The sequence below is a fragment of the Anser brachyrhynchus genome, assembly GCF_964034855.1.
Source record: "Anser brachyrhynchus genome assembly, chromosome: 13".
In the NCBI taxonomy this organism is placed as follows: Eukaryota; Metazoa; Chordata; class Aves; order Anseriformes; family Anatidae; genus Anser; species Anser brachyrhynchus.
This window is the reverse complement of record NC_137708.1, coordinates 3,669,822-3,691,916: the sequence shown is the minus strand read 5'-3', so window position 1 is coordinate 3,691,916 and position 22,095 is coordinate 3,669,822. Positions and strand designations below refer to the sequence as shown.

At 35.8% G+C, this 22,095-nt stretch overlaps 1 protein-coding gene across 3 annotated transcripts in view; it reads right to left on the bottom strand.

Annotated features, from left to right (window-relative positions):
• Positions 1-4,797: 4,797 nt before the first annotated feature.
• KLHL4 (kelch like family member 4) overlaps positions 4,798-22,095 on the bottom strand; it is an 81,252-nt gene continuing 63,954 nt past the window's right edge. For all 3 annotated transcript variants that reach the window (XM_080554391.1, XM_080554393.1, XM_080554392.1), the window contains 8 exons: positions 20,353-20,549; positions 17,003-17,215; positions 15,767-15,953; positions 12,452-12,676; positions 10,413-10,575; positions 7,576-7,788; positions 6,846-7,017; positions 4,798-6,216 (listed from right to left, as the gene is read on the bottom strand). In XM_080554391.1, coding sequence (XP_080410517.1) covers positions 6,157-6,216; positions 6,846-7,017; positions 7,576-7,788; positions 10,413-10,575; positions 12,452-12,676; positions 15,767-15,953; positions 17,003-17,215; positions 20,353-20,549 — 1,430 coding nt within the window. In that variant the 3' untranslated portion in view covers positions 4,798-6,156. The remainder of the gene's footprint in view (positions 6,217-6,845; positions 7,018-7,575; positions 7,789-10,412; positions 10,576-12,451; positions 12,677-15,766; positions 15,954-17,002; positions 17,216-20,352; positions 20,550-22,095) is intronic.

Below are 22,095 nucleotides of genomic sequence, written 5' to 3'. Positions count from 1 at the left end.
GCAATATTTCTGTAATATTCTGTTTTGCAATAGAATATAGAGGTGCTTATGATGCTTTAAAGGTTGAAAATGATGTGGCTAAAGGGGTGCAGTTTTATAAGTGTTACAGAAAACCAAGACTAAAAACAGAAAACACTTAAAATGAAAATCTCAGACAGCTTCAAATACACACTAACTGTAAACAGTATACATAGGAAATCGTGCAGTTCAAAGGAAAGGTATATTTCCAGAAGAGAAGAGAAAACTTGTTTAGAGACCAAGGCCTTTCCAGTGTTATTTTGATAATATACATATATACTAGTCATATAATTGTTCAGAGGGATGTGCTCATTCTCAAAGCAAGGGAAACAGAGGAGTTTTCAGTATGAGATGACTTGCGTTAAAGTTAGATGGAGTTCTCCTGATTGTTGTGACTTTTACCAGTTGTTGTAATTTACTGGAAAATTCTCAATTTCTGTTGCGAGATTTGTTCACAGAAAGGGACAGTCTCCTTCTCCCAGAAAATTGCTAGGTTCATCTGTGGAACAGAAGATAAAGCAATAACCTGGTAACAGAACATTCATCTGACAATTCAAAGGCACTCTGATTTATTACACCATCTAGGTGCCAAGGTTGCTTTTTTGTTTGTTTACTTTTCTGTATTTTTTTTTATTTTTTTATTTTTTTTATGTCTACATCTAATGAAGTAGAAAATGTGAGTATTTTACACTGGGACTCATGCTTGAGTACGTGTTCTTTAGCAGCTACGGCCGTGTCCTTCAAAGGGTGGCTGTATGTAGCCTCCAACCCTTGTCGGCATTTCTGTCAGCAGTCCCCAGACTCTGCAGCCTGACACCATCCAACTGACACACACACACACACAGACACAAACTCCCCCCACCCCACACAGAGCAAAGTGATTTAGCTTGGTTTAAACAGTAGAACTTTCCCAACCTGGACCATTTTTAATGGGTTTGAGAGACTGCCTCTCCAATGGATCAGGGAATGCTGCCTAAATTACACCCATCACTGAATGAGTCTAGGGTCAGCTGGGAAGAAAAAAGTCATGTAATAGCCATGTGCACAAATAGGCATGTAGAAAGAGGTAGAGTTAGCCTCGCCATCTCCCTTGATTCCCTTGGAGGAAATCGGCCTGCCCACTCCTTCCAAGCATGCATAGTCAATTGTTTCCTTTCGTGTTAAAGGATTTTTTGTCACTCTTTAACCAATTCAGCACATACAGTAGAAAAGATGGATTTGTAAGTTTCTTAAACAGGAAGGCAGAAAAAAGGAGATGGCAGCATGAGTAGTTGACTAGGTAGCTCAAGTAAGCTTCAAAGTTCTGTGCATCTTGCTGGATTAGTGAAGGTACTGTCTGGCTGAAAAACAGACTGGCTGACTGCTAACACTGATGTTGGAATAACTGGGCCCAAATCTTTACTGTATTTTTTCCTGTGTGTCATCAGGGAAATCATGTTTGTTTGTTTGTTTGTTTCTGTGCCAGAAATAAATAGCAGTGCTAAGTAGTATAGTACTGCTTTCCTACCCTATAGATTTATTATGAAGATGAATGTTTCAGTAATACAGTTACATTACTGGAAGTAGCAGTATTACTAAAGTAATGTTACTAATTAACTAACCAAGATAGATTGAACAGGCTCTCTTAGGTAAACAGAATTTTGGAAAACGTTCTCAGTAGCAGGTTTGAACTAAACACACAAACCTTTCTTTACGATGCCTACAATTACACTGCAGAATTCATTGAGAGCAAATTTCCAGTAAATTAACGAAGGTAGGTTCATCAGTAACTGTAAAGCATGATGATGTTTAGTAATTAAGGAGGTGCCCATATGCCTGACTGTTATAAACCGAGAAGTTGTTTCAAGGAGGAGACTTTTATGTGCTAGCTGGTTCTTTACTTAAATATCTGCTACAGGTTGATAGAGATAGTGAATGACAGTGGATAAGATGAACCTTCGGTCTTTCCCAGAACTGATTTAACATAGTAAATAGCATCCCTGCTTCCCATATATTGCAATATATAAAATATGTTGCTGCTTCAGTTCATGTAGATGTTATCACCTGGTCCAAGTAGCAAAAATATGTTTTAAGGGCCAGAGCTTTAAAAAACAAACAAGCAATGATTGGTGCAAAACAGAAATGGTACAAATAATCATTCTACCAGTGAGAGTCATGGTAAAAGGCGCAGAGCTGGACAAGTTCTGAGGCTAGAGAGGAGGGCTCCTTCCTCTGCCTTGCTGGCAAGCCAGCTGTGCTTGCAGCTGTCAGGGTGCCTAATAAGCAAAGATGCTACATAACTATTACACCTACTCATGGCTGGAGAAACAGAGGAAATGTGAAGGGATGACACCTCATCAGAGTATCTCTAATGTTCCCTCTCACCTAATAATGTCTAGACGTCTCCAAATTCTCTCCAGTTTGTTTTTCTTCCATCTTCCTGTTAAGTTTCCAATTTCCTCTTGCTAATTGCTAGCTTCCTTTCACATGACTTTCCACTGCTGTACAAACACTATGGAAGAAAAGAACTAAAACTTTAGTACTAAAAACACTGAGGAACTACTTTCTCTAGAAAATTAATTTGTCCCATTTTATTGCTTGAATTCAAGTATTTGTTCAAACTTTATTTTGACTTATTTTTTTATATTTACCACTTAGGATTTTAAGGTCATTATAATCCTTGTCATCATATAATACTAAAATTAATTGTTTTGAAAATGATTCAGGATGTGTGTTATATTGCCCTTATTCTATACAAGTTGAACTGAATTCTTCTATCAGCAGCTCCAAACATGATTGCAGGCCTGTGTGCAACATGATTCCCAGTTGTATAGGTGCACGTAAAAGTACTCAGTGTAAAAAAAAAAAAAAAAAAAACACAGATTCTTCATCCCTTCAGCTTTCCATGGTGCCTTCACAACAAGCTTCTCAGTATCTTCTCTTCAGACAAGGCTTGAAACTTGAGTTTTCATTCAAGGAGAGGGAGATGCAGAATTATATATTTTGAATATATTTTTTGGCTCTATTCTTCTCCAAGCTCACCACATTGTTACATTCAAATTGCTCTCTGACTTTTCTGTTTCATACCTTTCCCATGCTTCCCCCTTTCCCCTCACCTGTATTTGTCTTTGTGTTGTTTCTATAATGAGATAGTCTTAAATTTAAAATTTAGAAAGCATGCTAGTTACCACGGCCTTGTCATAGAAGTGATTAGACTATGTTCAAAAAAAAAAAAATTATTGAGATCATCTCATCATGTCACATGCCTACAAATATTAGCATACTGTTTCAGTAATTCTGGTTCATTGTAGGAATAGCTATTGAATTTATGAAACTGATAAATGTAGCTGTGTGCTACAAGCTAAATGAATGCTACATGTTTTCTATTCTATTTTTTTAAATATAGAAACCTATTCTATTTTTAATATACAGACAATGTCTCTAGAGACAGTAAAGATCTATAGAAAATGTAATTTTCTTCTAACACTCTTTTTGAGACATTATTAAACTATGGAAATGGTAGCATATTTAAAGATTAGTTTAAGGGGAATGTTTACACCTAGTTTTTTTCCTACGTGTCTCAGACCTTGTTTACTGATACATCTTTTAATAAAATCTGCAGGCAAGCCATGCAACTCTCAGAGGTTGGCCCTATGAGTTTGTGTTAAGATGCTCACCCACAGCTTCTTTTCTTCAATACTGACCTCTTTGTTGCTCAGGTCTTCATTTTCATTCCTTACAATAGACTTCATTAGGTTTTTAGATATATATTGGTATTTTATAAACCAGTCTATTACCTGAGGACTCATTCATGCTCTGTCTTACTTGATATTTTGTGTATTCTTTTACCCCAAACTTCAAATTACATGTGAAGGCTTTATGAGAGAGACCCATTTGTATTGCTAGTTTAAAGTACTCAACTTTGATGTGCCCATTGCACATGTTTTGACATAAGTTGCACATGCTTTGTATAATTTGTGCTCATTTTTGAAATTCTAAAATACACACTATCAGTGCTTTCCAAACAAGGCAAGAATAAATGAGGTTACACTGGTTACTGGAAACAGTGATGTGTAACATTCACCTGCCTTGTGTAAGTGTGTCACTACACAGAGTCACTGCCAGCCCACTTGTGTTTCCTTCGGAGTAGTGATTTTGCTGGCACATGAAAATCCCTTTCCCATCTGATGTGAATTCTCCAGCTAGTGACCCACTAGCTATTTTAGGGCTTGTCTCCCACCTGTTTGTCTCCTTGGGTTGCTTTTGGAGGGGATTGATAATGTCATGTCCATCCATCCCCCACCCACCTCACCCCCTGTGAATCAGTTACAAATTCAAAAAAGTCCTGAACTACGCACAAGCTACCAATCGTGGTGGTAGCTATTTTTGACTCAGAGGAAGAAAAAAGTAACTTCTAGCTCTTACCTTCCATCTAAGAAGATTTAAATTGTAGTTTCTGTGGACCAGATGTAGTAAGGAGACTTAAGACAGAATCTTTTTTGCCTTTGGTCTAGAAAAAGATGACTTCTATGTTTTGTGTTCTTGAAGATGTAAAATGAAAAAAAGCATAGTTAAAATATAGTCTAAATTTTCTTAGCAGAGAAAATTACGTTTATTTGGATGTAGCATGCTTTATATAAACATAATTCTAATTGTTTTTAAGTTAAAAATGTTTTTTCTTTTTATAAATATGTATATGAGTTTTTCTTTTTAGAAGTGTTCAGTAGGATAAATACTATACATTTTTTAAAACACCATATTGCTGAATTCTGAAAAAAAAAAAAAACAATATTCAGGAAGTTTAGTCAGCATCTTCAGAGAATTTTCGTTTCTGTCCTGAATTTTCCAATACTGACAAAATGACAACATAATGGACACTAAAGTAGATACTGTCCAAATAGTGTGCTTTACAGCATAGAATGTTACATACATTCCTTTTCTAAAATACACTTTCAGCTTTTGAAACGACCAGAAATGAAATTACAGCCAAAAAATAAAAAAAATCAAGACTTTCATTAAAAATTGGCACACAAAAAGAAAACCTCATGCATGTGGAATATTCCTTCATAATTTCAGATTAAACATAAACATGTTTATATTAACGGTGTATACTGTTACACAGTGCACGTGTTTTTCTTACCATATTTCCACTGTACTTTATAGAAAGCTGTTAATCTTCAGCTGAGGTCAAAGATTGTCATATCAATATGATATAAAATTTTTATTTTGTAAGATATATTCAAGGAATGTAATTATATGATTTAAAAAAAAAAAACGTAATGCATGGTGATCATTCCAAGAATAGCCAAATTAGTTTAACATAATACTAACAGATGGTTAGTGGGCAAAGACAAATCCATGAATAACCTGACATACTGTGATTGGAATTAAAATATCACATACGAATGCACGGTGAAAATGATTGTAATTATATTAGCATTGTGTTTTGATGAGAGTTCTTCCTGTCGGCACATGCTTAAGAAAACAGAGATACCTTAGGCCTACTAATTCTTAACTTGCACAATTCAATTGAATATCTGCTAAAAGGGGATATTTTGTCATATTAGTAGTTGAATAGCCAACAAATTCTATGCTTCTCTTTGATCTATTATATAATTGTTTCAAAGTTAATTTAGTAATCTAATTTCTGAATGTAGAAGTGAAGTTTCTTCTACAGAGAATATTCTGTTGCCTATGATATTTATGGACCAGTATTTTCTTCTGTGCAATTCTGTTGAAGGTGTTTCTCTTTTATTCATTTTCATTTCCTTAAAATATAAAAACTCTTTTTATAAACATTAACAGTACTGCTAACATAGAAGAGAAAGTTTTATGAAATCTTATACATCCATGTATCACTTTACTACTGCGTTTTATAAATAACAGATAAACTTTTGTAACAAAACTCAACCATTTAAACATATTATTGAATTTTTAAGTATTAGGCATAAAAAATAGTTAACTTGCAGAATTCTCTGATTTTTGCAATGCAGGAAGACTCTGGTTTTGTACTTTAATAGCAGAATGGCCCCAAGGTAAATATTCTCTATAACGGAGGGCTGCAAAGATGTGTAGAGTCCTTCTGGAAATGTTGCTTCTCTTCCTGACTCAGTCTTCATGAAACTTCACTCAGGGTTTAGTTTCACAATATTGTAGTCATCAGGGCAGCTTCACAACAACAACGCATGCTCCAGCCCTTCCAATATTGACAGGAACTTCCTTTAAAAAATAAAATAAATAAACATTTTGAGTAGACTGTTACGGGCAGGACTAGAAGAAATTACTTGTAGAGTAAAAGGAAAACAATTTCTTTATTCAAGCTAATATACTGCAAGAAAATTAGATTTAACTGGAACTGTGGAAACACTGAGGTTGTGGAAAAAAACTTTTTGCAGCTGCTGAGGGCTATTGGAGCATAGGCTGGTGGTGTTTCTTTTAGCTGTTGTAGAAGACTTTCATATCCTTTGACCCTAAACTATGGACTTCATAGGTACAGAAGGATCTTGCCGGTTTTAATGTTTTCTCTTATCTCAATGGTGATGGTCATAAATAAGAAAACTTGAAAGTATGTCCAGTAGAGGGCATTGCTGACAAAGGCATTCCAGCCTCTGTTACAAAATGATTTGTATAACTTGGTTTATTTACCCGTGCAATATTACCTACATTGTTGTATCTGAAAACTTCTATACAGTTATTTAACAGGAGAGGCAAGCAATATGTTATACCTGCCAAACTACGGTATTACTGCATCCTAATATATGCCACTTTTCACAAAACCAGTAATAATTTTGCAACATAATTTTTGCTTTGTCGATTATTCAGATAGAGTTCTTTCTATATTTAATTACCTCTGTCCACTCATTATTTTGAGCATCATAGGACTCCACAGTATCCAGGTATGTGTGGCCATCATAACCCCCAACAGCATATAATCTGTCCCCCAGAGGACAAATTCCAACAGCATCCCGAGGCACACTCAAGGGGGCCACTGTTGTCCAAGCATCTGTTTTAGGGTCATACCTAGAATTTTTTATGATAAAAATGAGAAAAATATGTTGTGGAAATGCATTATGATATTTCAGATTTATGTAACGGATAAGTACTTTTCTCCTGTTTTGTTGTTTAGCTACACTACGAACTAGTGTGGAGAATTATGAGTAACTTGATCAACTATTTTATTTAGCCACTAGAGGGATCTTCAAGCTCACTAAACGTGCCTGTATTTTCACTTCATGGTAACAGACTACATTTCTATCAGATTAAACAATCACTGTTTTGAACATAAATGAAGCCTGAGGGAATGATAGCACAGCAGCAACTCAGTCAGCAAAGTTGAAGAAGCAAATTTCAGTGTATTTTTTTTAATTTCTCTGTAAATATTTTTTCAGATAGAAGGGAGAGCAAGGAGGAATTTGCATCTGGGGGTTAATGGAAATCAGTTCTTCTGCTCAAAATATTATTCTTAAAAGCATAATATGTTTTGCAAGCATAACACTCAGATTTTGAAGAGATTTCACTTGCTGCAATAAATTATTTTATACTTCCTGGAATGTAAAATAAATAAATACAAATGCTTACCTTTCTACACAGTCAGAAAGTCTAGAACAGTGGTTGGAAGCAGGTGCATCATGACCTCCCACAGCATATAAAAAGCCATTGTATGTTGCAACACCAACACCCCCTCTTCGCTTTGACATTGAAGCACATAGACTCCACTTGTTCGTGTGCGGATCAAAACATTCCATTGATTTTAAGCAGGAGCTCCCATCTCGTCCACCAACAGCATATAGTCTGGGACAATTATCCACAGGAAAATCAAAAATTTTGGTCATTTTAATAAAAATTACATTTGTAAACTTCATTCAGACCACTTTAAAATTCCCATGTTGCCCACTATTTGCTCTCCGACCACTATGCTCTAGTAACTTTCTTTGCACAGTGAGTTTTGCATGCTGCATGAAAAGTTATTTTCTTAATTTTGCAATATAGTTTCAAGCAGTCACACTGGAAGATTAAAAAATGCATATCATATCAACTTATTTAACTGTTAAGCTGTAGATGGAATTTAATAGAAAGGTGCTACATATATTTGAAATGTAAGGTTACAAAGTATTTGATATCTCAGTATGGCATTAAGCAATTTTCCTCTACTATTAATACATTAAAAAAATCAGTAATTTCATATATATCAAAAACATATGTAAAAATATATCAAATATATTTTCTTCAGTGCTTGTATTTAAGAAAATCTGTGGAACAGAATTTACCATACAGATATGTCCTCCTGTCTGTTTAGCATAAAGGCACGTAGCAAACAACTCAAGATTCAAGCCAGCTGTTGTTGAGACAACACATAAGAATAAATGGTGTAAATTCACCATTAAGAACCAGGTTGTGGCTTTTTGTCAAAGAATTTTACAAAGTCTGAATTTTTAAAATTTTTTATTTATTTATTTTTATTTCAAACTAGCTGGATGTCTCTAGACTGTGATAGCACGCATACTGGATGTAATAGTAGATGTGTTTCGATATTGAGTGTGCCAATTTCTTAGGTTGCTTTCACACCCTGGCTGTTACTTAATGCCATGAAATTGAGTTTGCTTAGTGCAACTAATTAGAGATCTAGGGAATACTTCAGCTTGTCCAGAGTATGTCACCCAAAGCCAATCAGTTGAATTGTGCTTGAGTTGTGTGACTCTAGTTCCAGTGACTGGGAGAAATTTTAGATTGCTCTGATGTACAATTTCAGCAAGAAAAAGCTTGACTTTTACAGCAATACAAAATTTTTAGCCCTCTCTTCTAACATTTGTGAATTGAACACAGACTTGAGTTCTCTTGTACAGTTTGTTGCTTGGCCCATAAAAAAAAAACTTGAGAACTTGATTTATTTTCTTCTAACATCGGGCCCTTAGATGCTGTCTCCTTGTTTACACAGCTTTCACAGAGAGAGGAAATCACTGACTATATGAGCAGATTGGTTGGGACTTTTTGTTTTCCCTAAAGTACCCAGAAACATCTAAAGATCTAAAAAAAAATCTTTTTCCATTCTCCGAGAAGATGAACAAATATTCCTTTATTGACTAATGCTTTCAGTAGACCATTTATTGGTCAGAAATGTTGCTCCACTGAAATTCTAAGTCTTTTCTGGTGGGATTGAATAGAAAAAATATGGCGTTGACTTAGGGGAACAGGAAAAAGAGAAGCATTCTGCTCAGTTAGACCACAGCAATAGCGCTGAATGATGGACATTTGATCTCAGCTTCCCCTGGTATGCCAGAGATTACATCACTAGACTAACAGACGTGATTTAAGCTGGGCTGGAGACAGCATGTATCAGGCTGATTGAGAACAGAGTCAGGATCGGGCTGGATTTCCTCTTTGACAAAGTGGTTTCCTGCACGTCCCTGTGGAAGGTAGCAACAGGAGTTTCTGGTGAAGTTTATGCTGAGAACATTTCCTCTGAGATACAACAGGGACTTGAACAGACAGTTCTGCCTCAGAATTTTTAGTTAATGTTTAAAATCATGTCCTGTTTGAATGCAAAAATCCTGGTTTGTATGTGAAGATTTACATTTGCAAATATCTGCTTGCTAACATCTTTATTTCTACTCTTTCTCTTTCATAAGTCACCAGCATTCATGTAGTGAACAGGCGAGCCAGTGATAAGGTTTCAGAATAAGTGCAGTTTTCTGCCTACAACTGTCTGTAATGTTCCCAGCCCCTACGAACTGTCACTGCTAAGAGGCTTCCTTCCCCAGAGTTCATTAAGAAGGAAGGTTGGCTCAAGTCATGCTTTCCAACATACCAAATGGGGGCCTTTTATCAGGCTTTAGTATTTCCAGCACCAGTCTAATTTGCTGAAGAAGTTAAAGTTCTTTCAAATGGTGCTTCCTTAGACATATTGATTTAAAAATGTAAAATTAAACTTGGAATATTTTTTCAAGATAGTTGATGGAGCACTGGAACAGGCTGTCCAGGGAGGTTGTTGAATCTCCTTCTCTGGAGATATTCAAGGCCCGTCTGGACGCCTACCTGGGCAGCCTGCTCTAGGGAACCTGCTTTGGCAGGGGGGTTGGACCTGATGATCTTTCGAGGTCCCTTCCAACCCCTACAATTCTGTGATTCTGTGATCAATATCTCCCATAATTTATATCCCAGGAAAAATTCTGTTGTGCATCTGTCATATGCTCAAATTGCTGGAACTTGAAGTGGCTGAAACGTGTTTATAACGTGACTGAAAGTTTGAAAACAATTTACCACAAAACAGAGGAAAAGCTTTCTCTTATTTTTGTGCATTACATTTTCTCTTTGTTTTCTTGAGGTGTTTAATTACTTTAAGAGTGAAAGGAAAATATAAGAAATTGGATTTCCAAGGCAGGAAGCAAAGAAAACAACAGTTTTTCCTGTTGACATACTTGCTATTTAATGCTGCAACCCCTACAGTGCTTCTGGGTGTTGACATGCTAGCAACGTAATTCCATTGCCGTGCTTGAGGGTCCCATCTTTCTACAGTATTAAGGTAACTCCATCCATCATGGCCACCAACAGCATACATTGGTCCTTCAAGCATTGCTACTCCTTAGAAGATAGAATTAGGAACGGATTACAGTATCTAATAATTACAGTGATCAATAAAGTATTAACTTCATACTTTAATTCCCTGTATACAGATAAGCAATTTCAGCTGGTATTAAACTATCTAAAAGCAGCCTTGTCATTTAGCGGAATAAATAAGGATAAACAAAATACTTTATATACAGTATTTTTCAGAATAAGCATTATCTTTTGCCTAAAGATCAGAAGAAAGTTGTTTTAGTTCTGATGTTCTCAGAATTTTCTCTCTTCCAGTTCTGTTGACCTTGTTCTGAATGAAGTTTGAGCCCCTACATGAGAAATAATGCTATTCTATCAAAGAAAAACAAAGATTGAGCCAGGCAATGAAAAAAAAAAATTGTCCAACACAACTACATATCCTTTACTCTGAGCTGAAGATCTGTAATCCTGCCAGCATGAAGCCTGAGTGGGTGGGTAGCTGGCTGGCCTTACGGGCTACAGTACCATAACATTTTAATGCCTCTAAGTGGAATGCACTTTGTGATAAGAGTAGGCTTGTATTTGTTGCCCTTGAGGGACAGGAGAGTGAACTTGGCTCTCCCTGCAAAGCTCTCTGTGGATATATCCTGTGTTACTGCCCTTTTCTCAGCAAGAAGGGATTTGGTGCCTTCCCTTTGCTAAGCTGCTGCTGTTGCTGATGTTTCCTTGCTTTGTTAGGTAAGGCAAAATGTTTGAATCTGTCTGTTTAAAAGTTGTCTGAATCCAACGTTTCAGCCTTAAGTATACATGGCCTGATTTTTTTTTTTCAAATGTGCTACGCCACAAAATCACAGTGAAACCAATAGGACCTATAAGCGCAAGGCAGCTTTGCAAATCGAGCTGATACATAGTTAGAAGGCTAACTCTGGGCACTCATTTTACTTCCGCAACCTGCTTGTTGGGTAGAATTATGCCCCTGCAGCTGGTAATTATAAAGACTAAAGTCTGTTTTGTCTTTTTTCCATTTACTACTTAGTCCTCTTTGTTTTTGTTAATTTGACAGACTAGCTGGAAAGAACTCAACACTGTAATTTATCCCCTAAGTAGTGGAGAAGGTACTATAGGCCACAAACTAAGGTTTATTGAATAACTGGATCAGTCTTTTTGTGTTATTCATTAAAATAAAAATATTCTATGTCATTTGAACTTACTATAATGATTTTGAGCCAATACCTTTTCCTATTAACATAAATAAAGCTGGCCTTTCTCATAAGATCTGTGCAAATAAATCATTCAGAAATTGTCATATTCCCTCCCATAGTCTCCTTAATGTTAAACTTGTCCTTATTTTTCATTGTTCCAGCAATGCACTTGAGATTTCATATATTTCATTCACTGTGAATAATATTAAGGATTACTGGGCAGTAAAGACCCATAGATACCTAGCTGTGGCAGAGCTCTTTAAAACTCTTGTAATTACAACATTAAAATTAGTGAAGTTGCACTTACAGCAACGTTTTCTTCAATGTGAGTAATTATCTGACCTGATTTTCAGAGGTGTTAGGCACCCATGGGCTTAACTTAGTCATAATTTTCCAAAACTATAAATCAGGCTGTTACTGTATTGCAAGCAGATACCTTAACCACTGAATTAGAAGAGTCAATCATTTTCGCCATTGCTTATATTTGGAATTTTCTAAAAACAAAATTATCTCTGGAAGTCCAGTGCAAGTTGGGTGAACACTAATAAATGTCACTGTCATAAAATTATGGCAAAGGGCAACTCTGTCTTTGAAAAATACCTTCTACACATGTTGCTGCATGTTACTGAATGCTTTGAAAGTTATGTCAGCAGCATTTGTGTAAATTGAAATCACTTGTACGTGATCCAAAGTATTTACAAAGAAGCAGCACCTCTTACCTAAGCCATGTCTGTGTGTTGACATAGGAGGCATTATAGTCCAAACTTTGGTGACAGGGTTGAAACATTCAACAATATTAGAAGTTTTCAGACCATCTCTTCCTCCCACAATATAGAGCTTGTTGTCAATTACTGCAACTCCAAACTGTAATCGTCTACCATTCATGGTACCAATTTGTATCCAACTATTAGTCCTAAGGTCATATTTTTCAATTGTAGTTGTGCCTGTTGAAGACATAAGTATTATACAATACAAGACAGCCATGAACTGATCAGTATCCAGTAGTCAGTAGCTGGTCCATCTCAAAATATTATTCAGCTTTAAAAGATTGAAATTCTGTGTGTGGACTTTTACTGCATCTTTTACTGAGAACTTCAGTTACAAAGTGTGAACCTAGTGAGAAAGCTGCATTAATTCCATGCATATATAATTGTCAAACATATGGGAATAACCAGGGGCAAGAAGAGGCAGAATTACATGCCAGCTAATTTTTTAACACTGGAAATTTGAATATAAGTTAAATCTGTTAGTCATTTAATTACCATGAGGATAGTTGGTTTTTGTTCGTTTGTTTTAATTTTTTATTAGTATGGTACCTCACAACTATATACTCTTTAGGCATGTGCTTAAACCATTAGTGCTATCAAAAACTAAACGTATCCATGAATCTGTCTGTCTTAGTACTTAGGCATGTATCTTCATGAATAGCTTGGATGTTTTCCTTTTCACAACGGAGACAGGCAGAAGGCTGACTTTTGTGTGAGTATGCACTTGTTTCCCACAGGTAGCTTCCTTGAGGTTCACCTTTGCAGCAGCCGTGCAAAAAATGCTTGTCTGCTGTAATACAGAAGCTGTATTTTCAATTCTTCCAGGTCACTGAACTTCTAGTAATGTTTTTACTGCAGCTATTCAAAAGGCCCTAACTCCCTGCCATTTAATACTGACACTTTTACATGTGCTGGCTCCTGACAGTCACTCTGCAGCCGTAATTGGTCCTGTGAGAGTTGATTTAGCACAACAAGGAGATGGCTGAGCAACGACTGAGGTAGGAAGAGGCAATTACCAGTTGCACACACAGTACATACTAGAGCTCAGCTTCAGTTCAGCTGAAGGCAACCAGATGAGAAAAACAGAGATGATTTCCTGCCTGTTCCTTGACTGGGATTTGAGACTAGAGGTAGTATTTTGAGAATTACAATAGGCAGTTTGTGGATAAATGGTTTCTAACAGCAAAACAACCATGCAATAATGCAGAGAAGAAAGGTAGCATTTGCTTTAGAGAAGTTTTCACAAGTAGAACCTGCTATAGGTCATCTGCTATATTCAACGAGCTTAGTGAAGTAAGAGCTTATCTCGATATCTTTTTTTTTTCTCCCCTCTACATGCCTTTCCAGATGCATAGACTGGGAAAGAAACTATCAGATCTACCAGCAATAAAAGAAAAAAAATATACTTTTTCCCTCTCCTGTCTTCTTTCATTCTGCACAACTGAATTTTACTGTTTGTTGTTTTGTTTTGTTGTTATGTTTTTTCCATTTTGGTAGTCTGTTTGCTCTTTGCTTTGATTCCGTCTCATTTATTTTATGCTAATACGTGAGTGCCCCAAAGTTCTCAGCTTCAAAAGAAATCAAAGAAATAGCTCACATAACGAAAAAAAAAAAAAAAGGCAGGAAAAATACATTAAGGTGTACAGTGTGTTCATACCCTGTAGGCTGTAATTTTTACAGAGGTTTGAAAGTAGGTTTTGAAAGGTAATGTGGTTTAGGCACATTTACGTTTTTCAAAATACTAGCCCAAGAGTGGTTCTTTGATCTTCTCTTGATCATTTGAAGTTGAGGTTTGACTTCATATACCACCTGAGATAAGCACAAAGCCAAACTTGGCACTCTCAGAGAGTTCTTTTCTTTATCACAGAAGGCACAGTATTGCCAGAGGTGGTAGTTACTCCCTTCTCAGAGATGTTCTTCTAGTGCTTCATAGTCTCTTAGGTGCTGTTTCCTTTATCTTGCAATCCAGCACAGGCTCAAGGTATGAGTCAGAAATATAGAGGACAGCAGGGAGGAGAGGAAGTGCTGTTCTTAACCATCAAAAGGCAAAAGTTCAAACAATTGGCTTTATTCCAAGGTAATAAGTAAAAGAGGCACCAACAGGAAGTAGAGATGTTGACTGAAACAGCCCTTTCTTTGTATAACCTTTACTGGGAAGACCTATTAGAAAATTTTATTCTTATTTCTAAGAATAGTTAAGTTAGTTTAAAGATAACTTTGAGTTCTTGGTTGATTTATATAGTTCATAAATAATCAGTATTGCTAATTAAACTACACTAGTTGGTATGGCTTAACTTCATTTTGGTAAACTGTCATAAGAATGAATGTTTTCTCTTCATGTTGTGATGGTGATGAATGTGTATTTTGTATTTAATTTAATTGCATGGGATAGTAAGGTAGCACTGCAAGATGTCTTGTATAGGAAACATTAGTCATCAGCAACTTTTTCCAAACCGTGAAATGGATTAGCTTCTTTGTGAGTCTATTAATAGTAAACTCACACAGCTAAAAGTAATACTGTTCAGCAAGTCGCTAGACTTTAAACTAATTACAGTTCTTTGGCTCCAAGCAGTGGATTCCTATAGAAAATAATTTAATATACTTCCTAGTATATAGAATAGTGTCATTTGTAAAGTTGTAAACTGGTTGTAGTTGTGAAAATCAAATCATAAAAAATTGAATACATTTATAACGTTTAACTTTCAACTACAAACTTGAAGAAAATTCTATATACAGTTCTGAAAAAAGATGCACGTATTTTGCACTTGTGAAAAAGTGCAAATGTTTTCAATTTAAAATTTATTTTAAAATATTGATAACTTTAGTTTAGAGCTGCTAAAAGTTCAGTAATGCTTTTTGGTTTTACTTTTCCCTAAAGATTTTTTCCAGCCTTCTAACTTTTGTCAAAAAATGGAGCACACTAGAATGACATTAAATATTTCTTGAAATATTTTGAATGTTATTTTTTCTACTGATTTGTAAAGCCAAGCTGCATGCAAAAATTCTTAGAAAACTCTGAATTTTTAAATCACCGTTCAAATCAAACTTCTTTAGTCTGAACTTCAAGCTGTACGTATATCATCGAGAAACATGATTCTTGCAAGAAGGAAGAACATCTAAAATGCAAGATTGTTTTCTGTATTATTTTCCTCTTTTTCATCCTTATATTGCTGCTTTCCTAACAGGAATCTTTCAAAGATTGTTATATATTCCCTGTGTGTCTGTAATACAATTAATTAACACAATTAAACAGATATCCAAACTTACCTTTAGTAGCATCCATACCTCCTACAGCATAAAGTGCACCCACTGTAGACTTTCTAGGCTTAGTTCGAGGGCTCTGCATCATGGACCGTCTTTCTGGTAGAAGGTGGTATTTCATAGCCTCCATAAGAAGTTTCTGACACTCTAGGTCGTCTGCAAACATTGGACTATTTTCTAGATCGGCTAGTAACTAAGAAATGAGAAGTGATGATCTTATGTATATCTAAATCATTACAAGTTTTATGTACTTTAGCAATTAAAGCATTTGTACCTACGAACACTCATTTTCAGTTCACCTCTCACCCAAGCTTTGCTGTAAATTCTGCTTTAATGCAAGTAAAACAACATAAGGGTAGTAACTAACTAACTAAATAAATGTTTAGATGTGAGTCTTTTGCTTTATTTTTTTCCAAAAACATTCTTCTAACTTTTAGAAAAGTTTAAAATTGCAAATGCAAACTTCTCCTTATGAATGTAAATGACCTTTTGATGTGAGTGTAAGCAAACCTAATACTAGACATCTCTGTTAATATTAGAATATATTAAACATGGTGTACATTTAAGAATAAATATATATGGTATTTTGATGCTTAACCCGAAGTTGATTACTTGCAGCTTCACTAATCAATAAAATAAAGGTAGATTCCTGACAGTATTGTTCCTACTCCTGTTTTTCTGATAAGATAGTCCCCTGTGACACAGATCCAACAGTGTCAGCTTGCTCGAAAACAGTATGTCCATCTCTGCCACTTATTTGATGAACTGTCTCTTACAGTCTGAAAGGACAAGTAATGCCAATGCTCAGAATAGTCAGGAATAATCTAGACCCCATTGTTTTTGTTCACTTTTTGCCATAATAAGAGATAAGTATTGTGTCTTATCAGTCCTGCAGTTTGGTAAGTCTAAATAAATGTCTTCCCATGGTATCAAATCGCTGTGTTATTAGAGGACAAAATGCTCCCCAGGAAAGAAACACTCTACTTTTGCGATACCATTAGACTGCTATGTTTATAAAGGCAGTTGTGAGCCCAATAATTACATTTCTATTGTACAACTTGTTTTTATCTCTTTTCACAAATAATAAACATACCTATAGAGTTAACAAAATAATAATATTTAAAAAAAAAAAAAGCCCAAACCAGCACTTTTGTACAGATTTTTTTTTTTCTGCCTAACTGATGCTTGAGGCAAGTGTTTCAGTTGCTAGTTAAATCCCCTGTTAGCCCCTCACTTCCGTACCTGAGGTGGAAGTAGAGGCAGCCTAATATAAGAAAGAAGCATTCCTAGGTCTCGTTGTCGGTTTTGCAAATCATGCCTCACCCACATCATTAGCGCCTGGAATATGGCTTCTTCATCGGGAACATTGATGTCATCGCTAGACAGGAGCTTTGCAATCTCATTAGCAGGGAGTAAAAGAAATTCCTGGTTTTTAATAACTTCTGTGAAGTGTTCCTGAAAAGAAAAACAATAGGCTTCAGTACAGTCATGATTTTCACACCTTGAAGTAACCTTTCCTTACATAATGTTAAGGCTTTGCATATACTGTATTTCTGTATATTTATACTGTATTTTTTGCACTAGGGTATAGGGAAATGTAATACATATTCATGTAATACATAATGATCATTGAATTCCCTTCTATCATTTAAGGGGAAATTTTGTTTTTTCTTTTCTACCTTCCTGTTGTAGAACTGAAGAACAATGATCATTGTCACCACCACCATGCTTACAGCTGCATCTGTCAGGCTTCTTGTCAGTATGTCCCATCAGGTTTTGTTACTGGCGGTTTTGTCCATCAATGCGATCTTAATACTTCAGCTTAATAGCAACACAATTTGAAGATATACAATATATCTTAAGAATGGCAAGTGGGCTTTCAAATTAACTAGTTTGTATAGCTTGTGTTACAATCAGATTTCCAAGTTTTGAATCGTGTTCAAACCTTGCAGTTCTTTTCTGACGCGCTGTTCCAGGTGTTGACAGGTCTTCACTGTCTGCAGCAGAAAATTTAGGGAAATTAAACTTGCTTTTCTAACAGTACTTTTATGGCAATTGAAAACTGGACAAGTCCTGAGAAAGGGAGAACAGACTCTAGTCTGTTGGTGAGAAAAATTGCCAACTCCAGAAACAGACATGAATATAAAATCAAAGAATTGTTTTTCATAAAAAATATTACATTGTACAGTCCAGTAAAGCAATATTAGAATTGATACTGAAATATAGTTTCAGTCATCATAATTCAGTATGAAGTATGTTTGCCTGTGTTAATTCCAAAGAAAAAAAGATTTTTTTAAGTTACAGAGAACTGCATCTTGTAATTTATGTATATATTTGAAATACTAATTTCCATCTATGTACCTGGAAGAGATGTATCTTATTTGGAAACCACATTGAAGTAGGGTAGATGAAGAAATTTTAGTAACTGATATTTGTATTATTTATTTTCAGTAGTCTCAGTTTTCTGTAATTCTTCTCAAGAGAATTAAGAATGTACATATAGAAGTAAGTATCAGTGATTAAAGGGTATGTTGACTTTACTCTGTTATGCACATCCTGCTTTAATATTTTGTGACATTCAGAGAATAGGAACAGGAAGGCCAGTTCACGTTTAGTTACAAATATAGCACAAGATGTTTATCAGAACAAGCTCTATCTGCATGAAAAGATCCTAGGCAGGAAACTGTTAATACTTTCCATCAATGGCTGAAGTAATTGAAAGGGAAGGCTTCCATTGTGTTTGTTTTCATTGAATGGATGTGGTGTTTATAGCTGATTTTCTTCTGAAAATGTTTAAATGTTACCAGTTTGTTGGGATGGTCTCTATATTTACACTGTCTTTATAGTCTTTCCCCTAAGGTACACATTTTCAGGTGGTTGAGGTTGGCATGAATCAAACCAGAATGTTTCCTTTATCCTCTTCTACAACACCTTGTGTGTGCATTGTTACAATCTCTTGTTTTCTAGAGTCTTTTGAGAATCAGTTCAGGGGGTTAAAAGAAATTTTTCTTTAAGCTTATTTCAAAGAGGTGCAGAATTTCCTCTTCTGTGTAATTGTTAGCAGCTGCAAACGTGATAGGTGGTCTTAGGACAATGCAAGGTCCTCTTTCATTGCAGCATCCTCAATCTGTGCTGAACACAAGATGCGGGAGGTGGTTCTAGAGGTGGAAATGCTCCCAGCTGTTTTCAGGAAGGCTGTGTAAAGCCTATATGCACAGTACTGTTGAGTCTCACCAGGGTCCTTCACATTTAGACAGTGTTCTTAAAGACCCAACTGTCATTTCTTTAACACACAGACTTAAAAAATAGTAAAAGTCTAATTTCTGGGGAAGACTGGGAGTTTCAAATAATTAAAAAAAAAAAAAAAATCTTATTAAAAAAGGTCTTCTCGTTATCTGACATTAATAACCATATGATTTTATCTCATTTTTGCAGAAATCTGTGGATTTTAAGTGGTTAAAGTTGATATCTGCATGGCTGGGGCTGGTGGAACAAAAGAGGCAGCAGAAGGGAGAAGTTTCTGGTTTGGGCTCAGAGCTTATAATGGTATGGAGCAGCAGGGACAATGCTATTATGTAGAGGCTGAGTGAACCTCTATCTTAAATGCCCTTTTTCAAACTTTAAAATATAAAAGGAATCTAGATAGCTGCTAAACAAACCATTCATTAGTATGACAGGAAGGAGCACAACTGGTGCCCTCATTCTGCACATGCCACTCTCACTTATTTCAGCATGTGGAAGCGCGCGATCTCTTGCTGGAATGCTCTCAGCATTACGAAGCCTCTAAACTGGTTTTGACATACTACGCTAATATTTCAAGCATAAATCTGCCATGTGTCTCCTAACGAGTAGTTCTTTTTATATCTATTTAGCTGTAGCAGTTGCCATTCTTTTTGTGTTTAAAGATGCTATAGCACATCTTGTTGCCCTGAATATTTATCCCTTGATTTGGTTTCACAGCAAGCTATCTTGCTTCTCTGTTTCCCACGCTCTGAATATTCATTTCTTGCTTTGAGCTAGAGGAGATTATGCTCCAGTCAGGGATGTGCTTCTTTTTAGCGTTCCAGATCTTTCCCACGCATTCTTTATTTTGGCTTTTTTTGTGTACCTCACCTTGAAATCAGCTTTAGATTTTTCTTTGTATTGAATTAAAAACATATAAATGCACCGTTGCTGTTTTTCTCTTGACATTATCCATACTAAGGCATGGGTTTTTTGGAAGAAATACATGAAAATCATACTGCAAATTTAAGTTCAATAAGTATGGCAAAATTCTGAAACAGGAAACAGAACTGAACATTTGGTTTCCTCAGCGTGCCCTTCTCTCCCTCCAATAATTCTGTAGTAGTCACAGTTCTTAAATTTCCCTTTGGAGGCTGAGGTGAGCAGAGATGTCCTCGGGTCAGGGACTGTGCAGAGCTGACCCTGCCAGAACAGGAGGAGCGCAGCCACTGACTGTATCACTCTTGGAGAGCACAGCAGCCCCAAACCCCAGCTGGCTCTGCTTCACCAAAGCCCATATGTTTTCCAGGAGAGTATTCATGCTCTCTGTTAACATTATAGTTGTAAAGCAGTTAGGTTATTTATCTTACCATAGTGTATGTGTGTGCCACCTTCAGGAGCTCTGTGCAGCCCTGTGCATCTCCAAAAGAGCGAATCCCCAGGCAGTTGGAAGGATGAAGCTGCTTCATGAGGAAGTTGCAGCATACCTCAATGACCTGGGATAGCTGGAGAAGACAAGCTGCAGCTAGCAAACTTTCTATAGTGTCTTCTTTTAACTCTAGAATACCTGTGCAATTTACATGTAGGGAAAAAATACAAGTTTTCAGTCATTTTCTTTGTAACTTTAAGCTTCTTGGTTTCTACTTTTTTTGCTTCTCTGAAAAAAAAAATTTGAAAAGTGCCCTGTGATTCACAGACTCGTTTTCCTTTTTTACTGAAGGAATCTTTAAACCTTTCTTAACAGACCTAAAGGATTTGGTGAATTTTGAATATAACGATTGGAAAATTTTTAACAGTGTTAGATCTGATTTTACATGAAAAAACATTGAAACAAAGATAACGATGTGATTAGAGAAAAACTTTTCCCAAAATTCACATATAAATTAATGAAAAATGTACCATAAGTTTTAATTGCACATAAGAACTTTAGTATCAATAGTTATAGCTAGGAAATGCCAACAGTAAGTGCATGAGGGAAACCTGATTTTTTCTGTCATATATTGTGCATTAAAATTTTAATGAGATGATTATATGATGTGAGAATTTTGTTACGTTCATAGATTGGAAGTTGTTCATTTAAAAAGATCTTACATTCTTGATGCTTGGTGGATACTTTAATTCCCCAATTGATACACAGCATTAAAAGCCTACTCTGAAAAAATGAACTGATTTTTTAATGACTTTTTTAATGAAACTTTTTTTTTTCCCAAAATGTTCTATCATTCCAATTGCCTCAGAAGCATTAATTTCTCTTCCAGCTTCCTCTGTGAAGGGATGATACATACCATCTCCATTTAACAGATGGAGAAGGATGGTGCAGAGAGATTATAGTCAAAATTAACATCAGAGTAGAACTACAAGAGGTTTCTTGTCCAAAGTTCTGTTCTGATTTATTCCAGTAGAATATGTAAACAATTCTGAATGTTATAGCTCTCATCTCCTCTGAAAGTCACATTTATATTTCATTATCTTGAAAGAAAGTAGCCTTCAGTTTAGAGGCTTGGTTACTATTATTTGAAAATCTGTGACAGAGGCAGTAGAAAAGTCAGTTTTCCATAGCAGTTTTTATCACAGTCCCATCTCTTCCTGATGCCCCTTGCTTTGTAACTTGAATAATACATTCCAATTTCTGCAAGAAATGAGGAAGGTCTGGCATGGTGCCAAAGCAGGCAATGTTTGCATTTGGTTTTCACTATACCAGTGTGATTACCGAATGAGAGCATATAGCAAAAACATTACATGTTCTTGTAAATAAAGGTTGCAATATAATGTACTTGTATGAAAGAGGGAATCCTCATTTCATGAGCAAATTTTCAGTATTTCATAGATTTTATAGTCTGGCATTTGCTTTTGTAGCAAATTTGCTTTTGTTCTTGTATATTTTTTGTTTTGTTTTGTTTTGGTTTTTTACTTAAGTAAACTGAAAGAGTTGAAATTTAATCAAGTGGGATGATTTCTAGATACATGTGGATAATAAGCATCCCACCTCTCAGCTTTCTTGTGCTTCTACTCATCTATTTCCTTGGGTAATATATGCTAATTCAATGCCGTAACATCATGGCTTTATGCAAGTTGTACAGAATTCCCTCCTGCCTGTGTTTATCCCCTTGTTT